At 37.3% G+C, this 15,170-nt stretch overlaps 3 protein-coding genes across 5 annotated transcripts; 1 reads left to right on the top strand and 2 right to left on the bottom strand.

The window, feature by feature from the left end:
* Positions 1 to 3,641: 3,641 nt before the first annotated feature.
* Positions 3,642 to 4,229, bottom strand: LOC107589901 (insulin-like peptide INSL5). Its single transcript, XM_016278476.1, has 2 exons — positions 4,043 to 4,229; positions 3,642 to 3,922 (listed from the first exon to the last, which is right to left on the bottom strand). The coding sequence occupies exons 1-2, from the start codon at positions 4,227 to 4,229 to the stop codon at positions 3,648 to 3,650; spliced, it is 462 nt and encodes a 153-aa protein (XP_016133962.1). The 3' UTR covers positions 3,642 to 3,647.
* Positions 4,230 to 6,075: 1,846 nt separating this feature from the next.
* Positions 6,076 to 9,941, bottom strand: LOC107589795 (potassium voltage-gated channel subfamily V member 2-like). 2 transcript variants are annotated; one of them, XM_016278323.1, is made up of 2 exons: positions 8,331 to 9,941; positions 6,076 to 7,086 (listed from the first exon to the last, which is right to left on the bottom strand). In XM_016278323.1, exons 1-2 carry the CDS (start codon positions 9,648 to 9,650, stop codon positions 6,790 to 6,792), a joined length of 1,617 nt encoding a protein of 538 aa, XP_016133809.1. In that variant the 5' UTR covers positions 9,651 to 9,941; the 3' UTR covers positions 6,076 to 6,789. The 2 variants fall into 2 exon arrangements, 1 of the variants encoding a protein (XP_016133809.1); XR_001609708.1 differs by having other exon boundaries at positions 7,044 to 7,086; positions 8,004 to 9,941.
* Positions 9,942 to 11,994: 2,053 nt separating this feature from the next.
* Positions 11,995 to 13,643, top strand: LOC107589797 (40S ribosomal protein S28). 2 transcript variants are annotated; one of them, XM_016278324.1, is made up of 4 exons: positions 11,995 to 12,091; positions 12,370 to 12,417; positions 12,868 to 12,990; positions 13,525 to 13,643. In XM_016278324.1, the coding sequence occupies exons 1-3, from the start codon at positions 12,053 to 12,055 to the stop codon at positions 12,988 to 12,990; spliced, it is 210 nt and encodes a 69-aa protein (XP_016133810.1). In that variant the 5' UTR covers positions 11,995 to 12,052; the 3' UTR covers positions 13,525 to 13,643. The 2 variants fall into 2 exon arrangements, with proteins under 2 accessions (XP_016133810.1, XP_016133811.1); XM_016278325.1 differs by having other exon boundaries at positions 13,522 to 13,643.
* Positions 13,644 to 15,170: the final 1,527 nt, after the last annotated feature.

The following is a 15,170-nucleotide window of genomic DNA, read 5'->3' as shown; positions in this document are numbered from 1 at the left end:
GCAGATTGACCACCCACCTTGCTGACAAGGCTTACACTTCCGCTGGCGAAGCAGCATTCGCACTGCCCATGATGGCAGTGCTGCAGGTTTTTCAAGCTAAGCTCCTGCAGTCCCTGGACAGCAGCAACATGAACGTGGACACAGTGAAAGACCTGTGCACGATGACACAGCGCTAATGGTGACAAAGCACTCCGCTCAAGCCATCGGTCATTCCATGGAGTTCATGGTAGCCCTTCATAGGCTCCTATGGCTGACCCTAGCTGACCTGAAGGACTTCGACCTTAAGGAGTCTGTTTTTGAGCGCTTCTCTGAGGTGCATAAGTGCACGAAGGCGATGAGTCACCTGATGCCCCGGCAAACGTTTCATCCGCCGTTGAGATCACACCCCTCTTCTACATCCCGCTCTGGTTTAAAATACATCTTGTATTGGTTTAGCGCCACCTATCAGCTGTGGACTTTCCTAGCGGCATCGCTGTTGGTTGGGAATTGTGTGTTGTTCTACCCAAAGGTTGGAATCGACGCCATCAAGGGGAATCGACTCCTCATTCAGAGCCTTTTTCAGTTCAACAAAGCTTATCTAAGTGTGCCTCTCAAATGGAATGCTGCATCCTACGAAAGCTGCATATCTCGGCTGCTACGTCATCAAACGTTGCTGAAGGCCATTTCAATTTAAAGGATCCTTGAGCAGCCTTCGTTTCACACCCTCCTTTAGGCCTGTTTTGAAGGACACATCTGATGTATCCTTCGCCCACAATACTTTGCACACATTTAAATTCACTAAACTGAAAACTGAAAGAAAATTAGTCTGTACCTTTGCTCGCCAACATTGATTAGAAGTCTGATTTGTTTCCACTAAAAGGTTCTTTCGGATAGATCGTTTTAATGAACCAGTTCAAAAAACGATTCAGAGGTTATTTTTGTCGAACTGGCTTATGTTGTCCACAATTTTGAGCACTACACGACAGAATAGATCATGACGTGATTGAGGGTCTTGATTCTATTTCCATCTTAAATAAAATGCTATTTTTTTTTACATTTCTATCAGTCAATGATAATTCTGAAAGAAAACGTCATGATCACAGATCAGTGGCCGCAAGTTCATCTGATTGACTGATAAACCACAAGCTCTTATATCAGTGTTGTTGTTAATGTTCTGGTTATTTTGTTTCAGTGTACAGTTTGTTAATTTTGTGCAAAGCATACAGTAAAAGTAAACTTAATCATTCAGCTTAACTGTCCAGATGTATTTTAAACACTTCATGTCTTGTTCTATTCATGTAATAAACACATGTCCACTGCTGAGCTGTGGGCCATGACTAATTTCATGGGCATTGCAGACAAAATTACAATTTAAAAATCAACCAGAGCTATAGAAATGTATCATCATTTTTACAAATAAAGCTTCATATTATGAGAAGGCTACTTTCTACGACCTTTATATATACTGCAGTCATGGCGAGAGGCTCCTTCAATCTAAAAAACAAGAATAGAAAAAGAATAGAAAACAACAGTGGGGAATTGATTCTTGGAATCGAATCCCATCGATTCCAGAACCAGGAATCGGAATCGAACAGCCCTACACTGCATTATAGGCCCTGTCCCAAATCTCCCCCTAAACCCTCACAGTCTTCCTCTGAGTCCACACTTTCATGACGTAATGCCGCTTTGACTGTCGGGTCAAAGCCTGCTGCGGAGCTCGTCCCAGTGCAGGCTCAGCAGAAGCACGCGTCGAGGGTGTATAGCGGCTGCAAAGAGGGCGCTCGTGAGCACCCTTCTGAAAGCTAAAATGACGAATGGGACACCCAGGGCCGGATTTATGCATAGGCATTCTAGACACGTGCCTATGCTTGCTCGTCCAGGGGGGGCCCAAACACAATGTAGAGATATATAATATTTTTGTTATACTATGCGATATCTACAACAGTAAAAGAACCAAAAACCACAGAAGACATTGAGCAAATAAATATAACAAACAATAGGGTAAAAATGACAAACTATTTCCATGTCTTCAACCTTTTTTATGTACGGCAATCACACTTTCTTTCTCCCGTTCTTTCTCACAGATGCACACACAGTACAGACACGCACCCGCGCACACACGCGGAAACGCGGACAGAAACTTGTTGTCAGAGCTGAGGCTGCCCCGCAAATTTATCAATAAAATAGTTTCGCATTTCTCAGTAGCAAGGTTCTTGAAGCAGTTCAACTTAAAAATTCGCTATTAGTAGACACTGCTGCTGAATACTGCTGAGAGACGCACAGACTCAAGTATTCACATGCACTGTACCGGTTATACGAAATATTTTTGTTTGCTTGGGTGGTAATATTAGGCCTATTATATTAATAGTTTTCTTTTGCCTATGTCACGAAAAGAGGTAAATCCGGCCCTGGGGACACCCTACGCTCTCGTGGACTTAACGAACACACACACAAGGTGGCCATTGTAAGTCCTCAAGACCGCAAATGCACATGAAGTGGGCCATTTGGGACAGGGCCATATACTGCCCACAGGCTTGTCAGTATTTGCACGCGATTTGCATAATTAGCGACAACTGGCTTCAAGATTTTTAGAGAAAGGGTTGAAGTGCCCTCTGCGAATGCTTCACAATGTATCGTTCCCTCTCTCAGGGAACCGAAGTTACGACAGTAACCGGAGACGTTTCCTGTTGCCTTGTGTCAAGCAAATCACTTTGATTTAAATGTGTGAAGATGTGTTCAAAACTGATTTAGTACATTGTAAACAGTAAAATTTTATTTTTATGAATTTTTGTAAGGTTTGATGTAGGAAGTTTAGTAAGTAATGCTTTTACTACTAGTGATACCCCCTATAGCGGTAAGTTTGTAATATGGAATGTTGAACTAGCCTACTACTACATCAGTTTTAAGACAATGTACACCAGCACAATTAATTTGCATTTCAGTGTTGAAATAATCAAATGTTAGGCCTATTTACTATGTTAAAAAATATGGTGCACTGTTTACAATTTGAATTCTGAGCGTTTATTTTTGTTGTCATTGATTAAATATACAGCCTGCATGTTCACAAAAATGTAATTTTTCAAAGATTAGACATTATCCTAGACTCTTTGGATTAATTGCACAGAAGCCCCTGTCAGTGTCACCTGTCCTACTGAAATCACTGACCAGTCAAATACCACCAGTCTATGATTTCTGTATGTATATATATAGATATAACAAACAGCACTTTTCATTCAATTGCATACATATATCCACACAAGGTCCCATTTGTGCATTAACAATGAGAAATACATTTGTTACAGTATTTATTAATCTTTGTTAACATTAGTTAATAAAAATGCTACTGTTCATGTTAGCTCAGGTCTGTTAAATCATATTACAGTAACAGTTACAACTTTTTGATTACAATAGTTTATCAGTGAATGCTGAAATGAACATGAATTAAGATTTAAAAAAATGCTAGAAGTATTTTTATTGTTAGTTCATGTTAGGTACAGAAATGAAGCCATGTTACCATAATGAATATGCACAACAGTGAGACACAGTTATGGTAACTTAGATGCAATGTTTAAAGAAACATAATTTAATGTACCACATGCAGCTTCAGAAGCTCTTTAGGGCAGAAGACATCTGAGCTCTATATCCATCCTAGGAGAGCTGGTGTGAGTTTAGCAGTATTGAATCAGTTCACTCATGGTACATCCTGAAGTACAGCAGATGCCCGCTGGCCCGACATCACGGCGGGTCCTGGAGGACATGCTGAGATCCTGCACAGTGGTGGAGTGTTCCAGATGCTCTGCTGGTGGGCTTGTGTGCTGGTGGGGGGCTGGATGCTCTGTCAAGCTCTCGGGGGAGTCATGCTCCCTCCACTGCTCGTTCTCAGCAGACAGGGTCTCTTTCTGGTGCACAACAAGATCTCTGTTGAGCCAGTTTTGTAGATTCCCTGAAAAGGGACAGATGTTGTATCAACATGAGATGTTTTCATTTATCAACACACAGAATAAAGTAAATAAAAGGTTAATGCATTGATAACTACATGAATGTCTGAAGAAGGCAAACCTACTATGGGGGTTTGCAAAGTGAAGTTCTGAAGCAGGTGAGTTCCGTCTGAGTCGAGAGCTTCCACACGATGTAACCACCATCCGAATGAACTCACGACCACAAAGCTTCACTGGTACATCTTGACTCTCAGTCTTGGAAGTATCAAGAAGAATTAAAAAAGCTAAAGATGCAAACCACTTCATGTTCATAGTGTTTCTTGGGGTGATCAAATTGGAATAAACAATATTCAAGTGTGTTCAGGTACAGCAGGCTACCTACCAAAACCAGTTTGGGGATTTTATACCCCCCATCAGACCCTTGGCACGCATGGTTTCAAGCATCTATCTGGCCTTGAATGAAGAAAATCATGTTCTGATCTTTGAGGCCTTCAAGCTGGAACGTATTTCAGATAAAAAGTGTCAACTCTGATATATTGTATTGCCCGAGTTCAAGGAAAATTGTGATAGCTGGTCACATTTTTCGTATTTACTTATAATATCTCTTTTATGAGTTTACAGAAATGCGTCAATGAACGTGTACTTGTAATATTAGGGGAAAATGGATAAGACACTTCCATATTAACCATAGATATCACTAACTCATCTAAACACATTTACTTAATGGTTATGCTCATATTAATATGGACGTTTTATCTGAAGATCAACATTTGTGAGATTTATTCCTAAAATCTAAACGGAATAGATTTATTAATCTAAACAGTTCTAGTCTAATTTTCGGTCTTTAGATAACTATGATTTGTGAATTTAATGTTGGTTATTAAATGTTTTTAATGTCTATATGTTAGTGGAATGTATTTGTGGACACATTCATTCATTTGGATAGCTAGGATAAAAAATATCTTGTTTTTTATTTCAAGTGAAAAGTGAATGAGACAGAAGCCCCCTAGTGGAATGTTGTTGCTAGTGTTTTTGTTATAATTTATTTGGATAATTATTATAATTAATGTAGTTATTATTTAATAATTTGTGAATTAGACATTTCAAACATCTTGATCATTCATAATAAACAATAGGCCAGTTGAATGGAATAATTTATTATTTCCGTTAATAATATCTTGTTATACAGTACGCATCATCTTTAATCTTTAAGTTATCTTTAAATGTTTTAACAGGAAATGCACACTGTGGTCATCTTACCTCATCTTCTTACTTTTATATATCAAGATCTTTAAAAACATTATGCAAGACAATGGTTGCAGGGCACTTTCTTGAATGACTTTTAGCCATTCATTTTGATTTGATACACTGATGATTTATTTGTGTTCGCTTCTGGTGTGGATTAAGCTCAGGGGGTTAAACAACAGAGGAGGCACATATAATAAATAACAAATAGATACATTAGTTATTCCAGTATTGTCTGAATTTACTAGATGATCCCATAATTGACCGTTATGCAGCAATTCCTGCTGTCAGTGGCAGAGGATGACCTTTCCTGTACAACAAAGGCCACTAACATGCAACTGTCAAGGGCTCTTCTCTTTACATTCCCTTAATTGAAGTTGAACATTTCACTCAAAACATTGGCATCACGGGTCCTCTTGATCCTTAAATCCTATTAGACATTAAGTCAGATCGCTTGACTTCTCACTGACGGTAGCTTACGTGCTCACTTAGCACATAGATTGTTTTTAGAGAAGACAAATAAATGAAGATGTCCATGGGAAAACTCTGAAAACAATACAAACAAAGCCATTTATACTAAGCCAAAGGAAAGCAGCTCCTCTGAGATTCACATTGTGCATGGACTAAATACAGAAAATGTTACTGGTTTCATGTCGTTTCATGGAGCCTAAAGCTTTTTTATTGATGATTATATTGAATTATTTATGTAGCGACATGCATACGATGAACTAGTTCTCTCTTATGAGCAACATTTTCATATCTTTTATTAGTTTTCCAGTATATGCAAGTTGCAGGAATATGTCATGTGACACAGAGCAAAAGGGAGCCATATGTTATCTAAAAGTTTGACAATATGACGATATAATGTATTATAAGAAAGATATAAAATATATGGGGGGGGGGGGGGGGGGGGGGGGTTACTTACTGCAGATACAGTCTTATAAATAAAAATCATTACAAATAATAAAACAATAGAGGAAATCACACTTCAGACCGTCCAAAAACAGTCCAAAAGTGTGTTGGGCTAATCTAAAATAAATGTAAATGTAAAATACAACATTCAAATTGTTATTATTATTATTAATCCAGTTTTATCAGTCCCTGAAAGCCATGGCATCAAAATGCACTTCACCTAGAATAGAAACTATGTGAAAGCAACACTCCAAATACACCAAAGGTGTCTGAAGGCCACATAAGTCTCACTTGATCCTCGGAAATCCTTTTTGTTTTAACTGAGGAAGAAACATCTTCAGAATCTCAGGATTCTTGTATGTGTTTATCTGTACAGTGCACTTCCACCACCTTACATGGAGGTAATGATGGACGAAATCATTTTCACACAGTTTGTGTTGATGTTGCAATTAATAATCTGGAGTCTGTGATGTAATACTTTTTTATCTGAATCCATTTGTTGCCTGAAATGAACAGATGCTGCTGAAATCAGCACAAGGTAGTTCGCCAAAGATCCTCAGCGACATGCCATTTGTAAGCCATCTTAAAGCTAATGGCTTAATTTTCTTTAACCTGGCGTACACTCATCTTTTAAATCCCGATTTAATTCAAGGCAGGCTGGGAACCTGAGCTCTCTGTTCAAGGGCAGTGAAGGCAGGTTGGGTGACAAGGACGTTCAGTGATGACACGTGATATGATGTCTATTGTCCTCATCAGATTCTTCAGCTGGAGGCTCAAAGCAGTTCTCTAATTTTCTTTGCAGTCTTTTCTTGAGGTTCAAGCCCTGCTGCACTTTTGTGTTAGTGTCCTCCTGGGCCTTCAGCTTGGCATAATAGTCAGAAAACTTGTTAAACAGGATTGAGATTGGCATTCCATTTAGAATAATACCAAAAGATATGCACCCGAAGGCCACAACTCGACCGGAGTAAGAAATGGGCACCACATCTCCATATCCCACAGTGGAGATGCTCACCTGTAACAGCGTAAACGAAAGACGATATTAAAACATCGTCTATTTAAATACTGGACAAAATACAAAACAAAGACCAGGAAAGAAGCTAAAGAGAATTATGTTTCCACATCAGTTTATCAGTTCAAAATTATGCATGCAAGTCAACTTAGTAAGACTGAGTAAACCTCCAGAAAGTTCCAAACTAATCTAACTTTTCCAATCTGCATGGATGCCTCCATTTGAGAGGCATTACAAGGTATTATACAAGATTAAACACAGCTGCCAGAGGATATGGACTAACAATTTAAAGAGGATAGAAGGATACAACAGCCACAGCAAATGATGATAACGATAACAATAAAAAAAGCACTCACACGCAAGTGATGCTATTAATAAATTCACTTTTTTTATTTGTTTTTTTTTTGTGCATAAAAATGGTTTAAGTATGTAAGCTTTGTACAGAACAGAATGAACAGATTTGGCTATTTAAACCACATCCTATACTAATAGGTGTACATTATGAATACATTTGCACAGTATCCTTAAAGAAACAGCACAACAGAAAGCTTCTAAAACCGGTTAACTGTTCATTGAGTCTAGTGCAATGTTATTTTAGTATTATTTAAATACTATTATAGTATTTAATGATATTTTAAAATAGCTTTTATTTGTATATTTTCAGTCTTAGTCATTTTGTTATGTGCTTTAATAACTTTTTTATATATTTCTACTCTTTTAAATTAACTTTTATTTTCATTTTAGTACTTAAACTTATTTCAGTTTGTTGACACTGCAACATTTTCATCTAATATGTAGTTTTTCATCAAATATTTATATAACAGTTTATTTCACTTTCATTTCAATTACTATTTTTAATAGTTGTATTACAGTAAATATAGTTTTAGTCAACAATAACAACTCTTGTGTGGAAGACTGACCTGTATAAAACCCAAACCTGATCACCATTGGTCCCCTGTGAGCCCACTCCATCGCCCCACATCTGTGTCTGACCTCACTGATGCTCTTGTCTATGAACGGAAGCAAATCCCCACAGCCATGTTCTGACGCTGAGTTGAAAGCCTTCCCAGATTAGAGGAGGCTGATATAGCAGCAAAGTCCTAATAATAACCATGGTTTTAAAACTACATGCTTAGGCATAGTGTTTGGATGTCCGAGTAGTTTTGGCCATGTATATGAATATATGAATTATACTGCAATTCTGCTAATTGTGATGAATGTTTTGAGACAATTTAAGACATACTCACCGCTGCCCACCACCAGGCATCTGGTATACTGCTAAATGGTGTTCCTGCAACATCTTGCTCCACTGAGTGCATTAGGGCGGAGAAGGTGAAGATCCCCATGATAATGAACAGAAACAGGCAGCAGACCTGCTCAAAACACTGGCGAAGAGTGAAGCCAAAGGCCCGCATACCCGTCGAGTGCCTCGCCAATTTCAGAATGCGAAAGATTCGCATGAGTTTGACAACTTTTAGCACTTTGCTAACTTTGCTAACTCTCGCCATCGTTTTCAGATCATCTTGGACGCTGAGATCTTCCTGGTTAGCAAAAGCCTCAAATATCAGCTGGATAAAGTAAGGCATGACAGCCACTAAGTCTACCAAATTAAGTGCACTCTTCAGAAAATGCTTGACGTTGCAAGTTGTCAGCAAGCGAAGGAAGTACTCAAAGGTGAAGAAGAGAATTGAAGTGATCTCCACACACTCCATGTAGGTTCTTCCATAGATTTTATAATCTTTCAGTTCACTCACAGTGTTTAGAGTCATCGCTACAATGGAGATGAGCACAAAGAGGCTGGAGAACACAGCAAAGGCCTTAGCAGTCATCGATGAGTATGGGTTCTCCATCAGGTCCCATAGTATCTTACGAATGCCACCAAAAAACATTGTTTTAAAACCCTTCTCATTATGCTGGGGCTCAATTTCCGCCATAAGCTCCCTGTTTACTTTCAGCTGGTCTCTTATCTCGTCTAGTTTCTCCTCGTAGAGAATGCGACAACAGCGAGGAGTGTCCCTCAAGTGCAGGCCCCAAAACTTCATCTCCTCCTCAAAATTGACAGGGCAAAGACTTTCCATTACCCATAATACATTGCTACAATAGAAGTGGAAGATGTAGTGGAAGAAAGTAGGATCCCGGTCAAAAAAAAACTCATTAGTGAGCACACAATAGTCATCGCAGAGCGTTAACTGCTTGACAGGATCTCCGCACAGGGCTAAGCTGCCTATTCTGGTTTTAGGGTATCTGATAGCCAGGTGCTTGGGAATTGTAAAGACTTTTCCACCTATGTTAACATTGATCACAGTTGAATGACGGTGTGGCATCTTTGCTGCTTCAGTCTCACTGCCTTTCCTCTTTTCTTGATCTATTTTGTCACTTGCCTTAGGTGATGGAGTATCAAGGTTGTCCATCGACGTCCAAGGTTTCACAGAGCAGTCTTGTGAAAAAGGAAAGGCGCTCTCTTCTTCCTCTATACTCTGTGAAAGGCTGGCATTAAGTTTGACACTTGCAAAAAGACTTGAACGTCTCTTTTTCAGCTTTTTCAGATGTCTTCTTGGATTATCCATTATTATGGTTACTTGAGGAATGGGCAAAGAACTAAAAGGAGACTAATTTCTTGTTAGAATTACAATCAGAAAAAGGCAGATTTTACATTCCAAGCATGCACATCCCACTTCCCTTTAAAATGCGTATTGGTTTGCAGCTTCAAGGAAATTTCCAGACAGATGCAGAACAAATATTCCACTGCTTCTAGCTTTTTAGAGTTTGCAATATAGCTAAAAGACAGAAAGAAAAAGCAACTGTATTTGTTTCGGCTCAAGTGAAGATCAAGAGTTGAGATTTGCCCGACCTCACTGATGCCGTAATCCCATTGCTGTTCTTTCTGTCCTCGGCAGAGTTAAAAATACAGTCATGAGGATTAGTGTTGTGATTTAAGGATTGAGCCCTTGAAGGAGGAATGGCAAAGGATAAATAGCAGTTGCAGGGATACTGTAAGTTTATTAAATGCTCCCAGCAAATTTCAGGTTATCTTGCTTTTAAGCAACATATGAGTCCAATATTGTGCTCAGTCTGATATTTAAACAATTCAGTGCAAATCCAATATGAAAATCCTTTAATCCTATAATTTCCTTATCTTGTTCTGTATTCTTCCCTCTACTTTCATATGCTCTCAGCATGTGCTCTTATATGCACATTTTACCATCAGTGTGATCAGACAAAACCTAAAATAACATAAAATAACATAATAAACATATATCTATGGTCATAGTTATGTAAATAGCTTGCAGAAACACTTGAAACGTGTAGAGAACTGTTGAATTACTTTCTCACTTCTGACTAAACTGATGGAAACTTTTTTATCAGTTTCAGTATGTTCTGATAAAACAACAATCCTTTTGTGCAACTCAAGTAAATGTAATACAAGTGCTTGACAGGGTCTTTGCATTTGCATTTTTATTTATTTTTTGACATTTAAAGCTATAGCCTACTACAGACGTTTCGTCTTTTCTGTTTACTTTGCACGTTATAAAAGATTAAAAGAATGTATTCAAAAAGGAAATGGATTTTTAGGGTAAAAATAGAAACACGTAATATTTTACTTGTTTGTTTTTTATCATAATGCCACTTATAACCAGTGTTGGGGGTAATATATTACAAGTAACGCAAGTTACGTAATCAGATTACTTTTTTCAAGTAACTAGTAAAGTAACACATTATTTTTTAATTTACAAGAGAATATCTGAGTTACTTTTTCAAATCAGTAACGCAAGTTACTTTTTTTTTCCAATTTATTGATTGACAGCTCTCCTGTCCCCATGTTGAGAGAAATCAGAAGATGTTACTGTAGTTCTAAATAAATATGAATATGCATTAATTCATCTCACACACACACAAAAACACACAGATTCAGTATTCCTCAAAATGAATAAAAATAATGCAACTCAGAATATGACGCAAACCTGCAATAATGAAATGCTAAACAACACAGATATCCTTTATGTATTTAATCCCATTCTATTAACCAATGTCTTTGCTTCTGACCTTCGACGATCCAGTTCAACCATACTAATAAGCAAAAATGACTCTAGAGTCTAGACAAACATTTGTGTGTGTTTTTTATTGCTGAAGTGTGTTGAAATTTCTTCTTCTGCATTCTATTGCACGGACGTAAATTTACTTTCCCTTCAGACTGAGGCTTATTCATTTCACTTTTGGTGTGAAAAGGCTTTTATATTTGCCAAAAATAGAACTTTTTAATTTTAAAAACAAACAAGCAAGCCCTGTCCAGATTTAAAAAGTAATGCAAAAGTAACGTAACGCAGTACTTTCCATAAAAAGTAACTAAGTACTGTAATTAGTTACTTTTTATGGAGTAACGCAATATTGTAATGCATTACTTTTAAAAGTAACTTTCCCCAACACTGCTTATAACACAAATGTTACATATCCCATTACTTCACAGAGTTTCATAGACCTGCATTATTATTATATAATATATTTTTTATTGTATGTATTTTTAAACTTATGTTTAAAACCTAAAATAACATAAACGGAACATATATCTATGGTCATAGTTACGTAAATAGCTTGCAGAAAACCTTGAAATACGCAGAGAACTGTTGAATTGCTTTCTCACTTCTGACCATATGGAAAATTCTTTATCAGTTTTTTTAAAACTTGTGTTTAAAAAAAATAATCGGACTGACATAATCAAAGACCACATTATCTTAGATCTGCAGTATAAAAGTTTGCCCTCTCATGATCTCGGAACCGGAAACAGGTTTGTTGTAACTGTAAAACTATGTTTTATTAATATAAAGTAATTTTTTAGTCAATTTGCATTTTTTAAAACGATACCAACATATAACTTAAAATAAAACCTCATCAATTGAAAATATGCATTTTATTGTGGGTATATAAAACCCGTCGAGACCACGTGACATCCTTTCCGAACGAAGCTGAAGTCATGGATGCCAGCCGCGTGCAGCCCATCAAGCTCGCCAGAGTAAGAAAAAAACGATTTTATTGAGTATTTCCGTTTGAATTATCCAATATACTACGTGTAAGATAAAATATATATAATTTCATTATTCGTCTTATATAACTATATTATAATCCTCTCACAGCACACTAAAAAAATATAGCGATGTTTGCCGTTAGGTCTTAGCATTAGCATATTGCTATCCAGCTACATTGCATATCCAGATGGCGAACAGCTGCATATAATGTTGTTTTCACCTCACATCACGTTATATTGGTGTTAATCGTGTGTTTTTGTTACAGGTTACAAAAGTGCTGGGAAGAACTGGCTCCCAGGGACAGTGTACCCAGGTGAGTTCAGACTGAACTCATGCTCCGTGTCATATGCAACATGATCGGGGGCTTTTTTGCGGATTATTTAATTAAGAAAATAGCATTTTTGTTATGTCCTGGAATTGAATGACATTGTGTTGTCTAAAAAGTCATGTACCCCAATGTATTTTGCTGGAAACCAATGTCCTAGCTTGTAACCACACCTAACGTTACTGCACATGAAAGAACCCATACATTTAGTACATTTTGCCAATGTTTATGCTCGGTATGGCACGTTATGCGAAAATGGACGTTTTTTTAAAGTTCTTTATCCTCTATTGTAATATTGATGAACATTTTCTAGATAATGCATATTATAGTTGAACATCAAAAATGTGGTTTGTTGCTGTAAAATTTTGTATGCAGTTGAATTCATTTTCAAGTATTAGTTGAATTTTTCTGAAGTCTTAACATATTGTACTTCCATAGGTGCGCGTTGAGTTCATGGATGACAGCAACCGATCCATCATCAGGAACGTGAAGGGCCCAGTAAGAGAAGGAGATGTCCTGACACTTCTGGAGTCTGAAAGAGAGGCCAGGAGGCTTCGCTAGGTCAGTAAACATCATTCACTGCTGTGAATATATTGATCACCTCAGATTCTCGTGTCATGATGCTTAAACATTCTACAACACAAATGGATTGTGTACACACACCATTGAGGATAAGTGTAATACTATACGCCAAAGAATGTATGGAAATTGTAATGTCTTGGCTTTGTAACACACACGATGACCTTTTGTTCTTTGTTCTCAAAAAAAAAAAGAATTTTTTAAATAAAAAATTCTACAACAGGTTTAAAGTGAAAGAAAAAAAAGTCTTATAAGAAGTGAATGTCTAGTTTTAATACTCAGCAAATCTGACTGAAAGGTGTCTTAATATTTAAACTTATCTCTCCCAGTGTTCACATTATTTTAAATGACTGTCTGTTGTGTGCTAGATTACTCTAATTGTGTTCCCCACATCTAATGTAAATGAAGGCAATATTAGGCATAATAAAATACAACAGTGACTTGAGGCTTTACCAGTCAGTGTTGTGGATGTGCTTGATGTAATTTATATAACCTTTTGTCTGTTTCTCCCAGCAGTGCACATGTGAAGACCTGCAGTGGCCAAACCAATGCTTGTGGAGAGCATCAACATCAGCTCTACAGTTGGCAGTAAAATGTCATTTGTGCGCAGTTTGAAATAAAGTCTTTGTGAATAAGTTGGTCTCCTCCTTTATTTGTTTCTAATGAAGAACGTTTAATGTTACCTTGAGTTTTACAATTACTATGAAGAACATAACACATTATCCCAGTTTAATGTGAGATTCAGTCAGATCCAAGGCAAGGTCTAAATTATGTGCTGCCGTATTTACATGCATACACACACACACATATATATGTATATATAGACAGTTCAAACAATGTATCTGAATACCAGCTACATTTCAGATGTATTGGGCTTTAAACCAACCCTAAAATTCAACATTCAAATAATATAGAGATAACAGTCTAAAATTGTTGGTTTGCTGGAAAAGCTTGTATAGCAGAAGGGAAGGTGTTTCTTGGTTTTAAGTCGTCATGATTAATTTTTAAAAATCCTAATTCAAATTTAAGTGCTATGTGATGTAGTTATGGTCATAGGTGTAAAATTGCTTAAAAGGCAATTGCACTCAAGTGAGGACATGATGCTCATTTTCTCCCAAGAAATATGAGATTTAAGCAAAGAATATGAATTGATCTACCTTTTTACTGACGACCACGGTAAAATAATAACATGGTGTGTTCGTGTGTAGCTGTATGAAGTTTTAGAAGGTCGACGTTTCTGTTGATACCTACTGAAGTGTTCAATGTATGTCCATGAGAGGGCACTATTGTATGCAAGTATGGCCTGTCACAGATTTGTCAGCCATTGCTGTGTAGAAACGAGCTGTCAAACTGTGATCCTACAATAAGCACATTTGCAGATGTTCAGGTCAGAGGCTCATGGTTTATTTTGATTACAGTTTTTGTCCACCCCCTGGTGTATTATAAAATTAAATTTTGTGTGTGTGAGACAAGGGTGCATCTGTGCTTGCTGTCTTCACCTTTTATCTTGAATGCTGCAACATATATTAAAGGGGTCATATGATGCGATTTCAATTTTTCCTTTCTCTTTGGAGTGTTACAAGCTCTTGGTGCATAAAGAAGATCTGTAAAGTTGCAAAGACTAAAGTCTCAAATCCAAAGAGATATTCTTTATAAAAGATAAGAGGCAACCACGCCTACCTAAAACACTAACACGCCCCTACATGTCTACGTCACTATGTGGAAATATTAGCATAATGCCGCCCAAATGTGCACGCAAAGAAAGAAGGCTTGGTTTCAGGAACAGCAGTAGTGTTGATGCAGCCATGTCAGGGAGACGCTGTGTGTTTCAGTGCGAAAGCAAAAGCACTTTATTTGGCCTTCCGGAAGTAGATGCAAGTAGGAATCATTGGTTAAGATTTATTTACAACAGAACAGCACAACCCAGATGTTCGAATTTGTGCAACGCATTTTATGGACGACAGTTTTTTTTAACCTAGAAGAGTACAAGGCTGGCTGTGCACAAAGTATTTATAAAAAAATGTTTTTTAAAAAAGGGTAAATTCCGACTTTGCTATGACAATCTAGAGCTTCTGAATCAGCGACTGTAAGTATGTTTTGATATTAGTTTAAGTATTTGCTATTGACTGTTCAAATGTGGAGTTTTGCGCAGCGCAGAGTAA

This window comes from Sinocyclocheilus grahami, unplaced genomic scaffold, assembly GCF_001515645.1.
Source record: "Sinocyclocheilus grahami isolate Dianchi unplaced genomic scaffold, SAMN03320097.WGS_v1.1 scaffold121.1, whole genome shotgun sequence".
NCBI lineage: Eukaryota > Metazoa > Chordata > Actinopteri > Cypriniformes > Cyprinidae > Sinocyclocheilus > Sinocyclocheilus grahami.
Note: the sequence above shows the minus strand (reverse complement) of the source record. Positions and strands in the feature narration are given on the sequence as shown.

Coding starts and splice junctions, on each gene's coding strand:
- LOC107589797 (XM_016278324.1), top strand. CDS start 12,053: ATGGATGCCAGCCGCGTGCAGCCCATCAAGCTCGCCAGA. Junction 12,092..12,369: donor AGCCCATCAAGCTCGCCAGA/GTAAGAAAAAAA, acceptor TTTTTGTTACAG/GTTACAAAAGTGCTGGGAAG. Junction 12,418..12,867: donor CCCAGGGACAGTGTACCCAG/GTGAGTTCAGAC, acceptor GTACTTCCATAG/GTGCGCGTTGAGTTCATGGA.
- LOC107589901 (XM_016278476.1), bottom strand. CDS start 4,229: ATGAACATGAAGTGGTTTGCATCTTTAGCTTTTTTAATTCTTCTTGAT. Junction 3,923..4,042: donor TCACTTTGCAAACCCCCATA/GTAGGTTTGCCT, acceptor GTCCCTTTTCAG/GGAATCTACAAAACTGGCTC.
- LOC107589795 (XM_016278323.1), bottom strand. CDS start 9,650: ATGGATAATCCAAGAAGACATCTGAAAAAGCTGAAAAAGAGACGTTCA. Junction 7,087..8,330: donor ATGCCTGGTGGTGGGCAGCG/GTGAGTATGTCT, acceptor ACGCTGTTACAG/GTGAGCATCTCCACTGTGGG.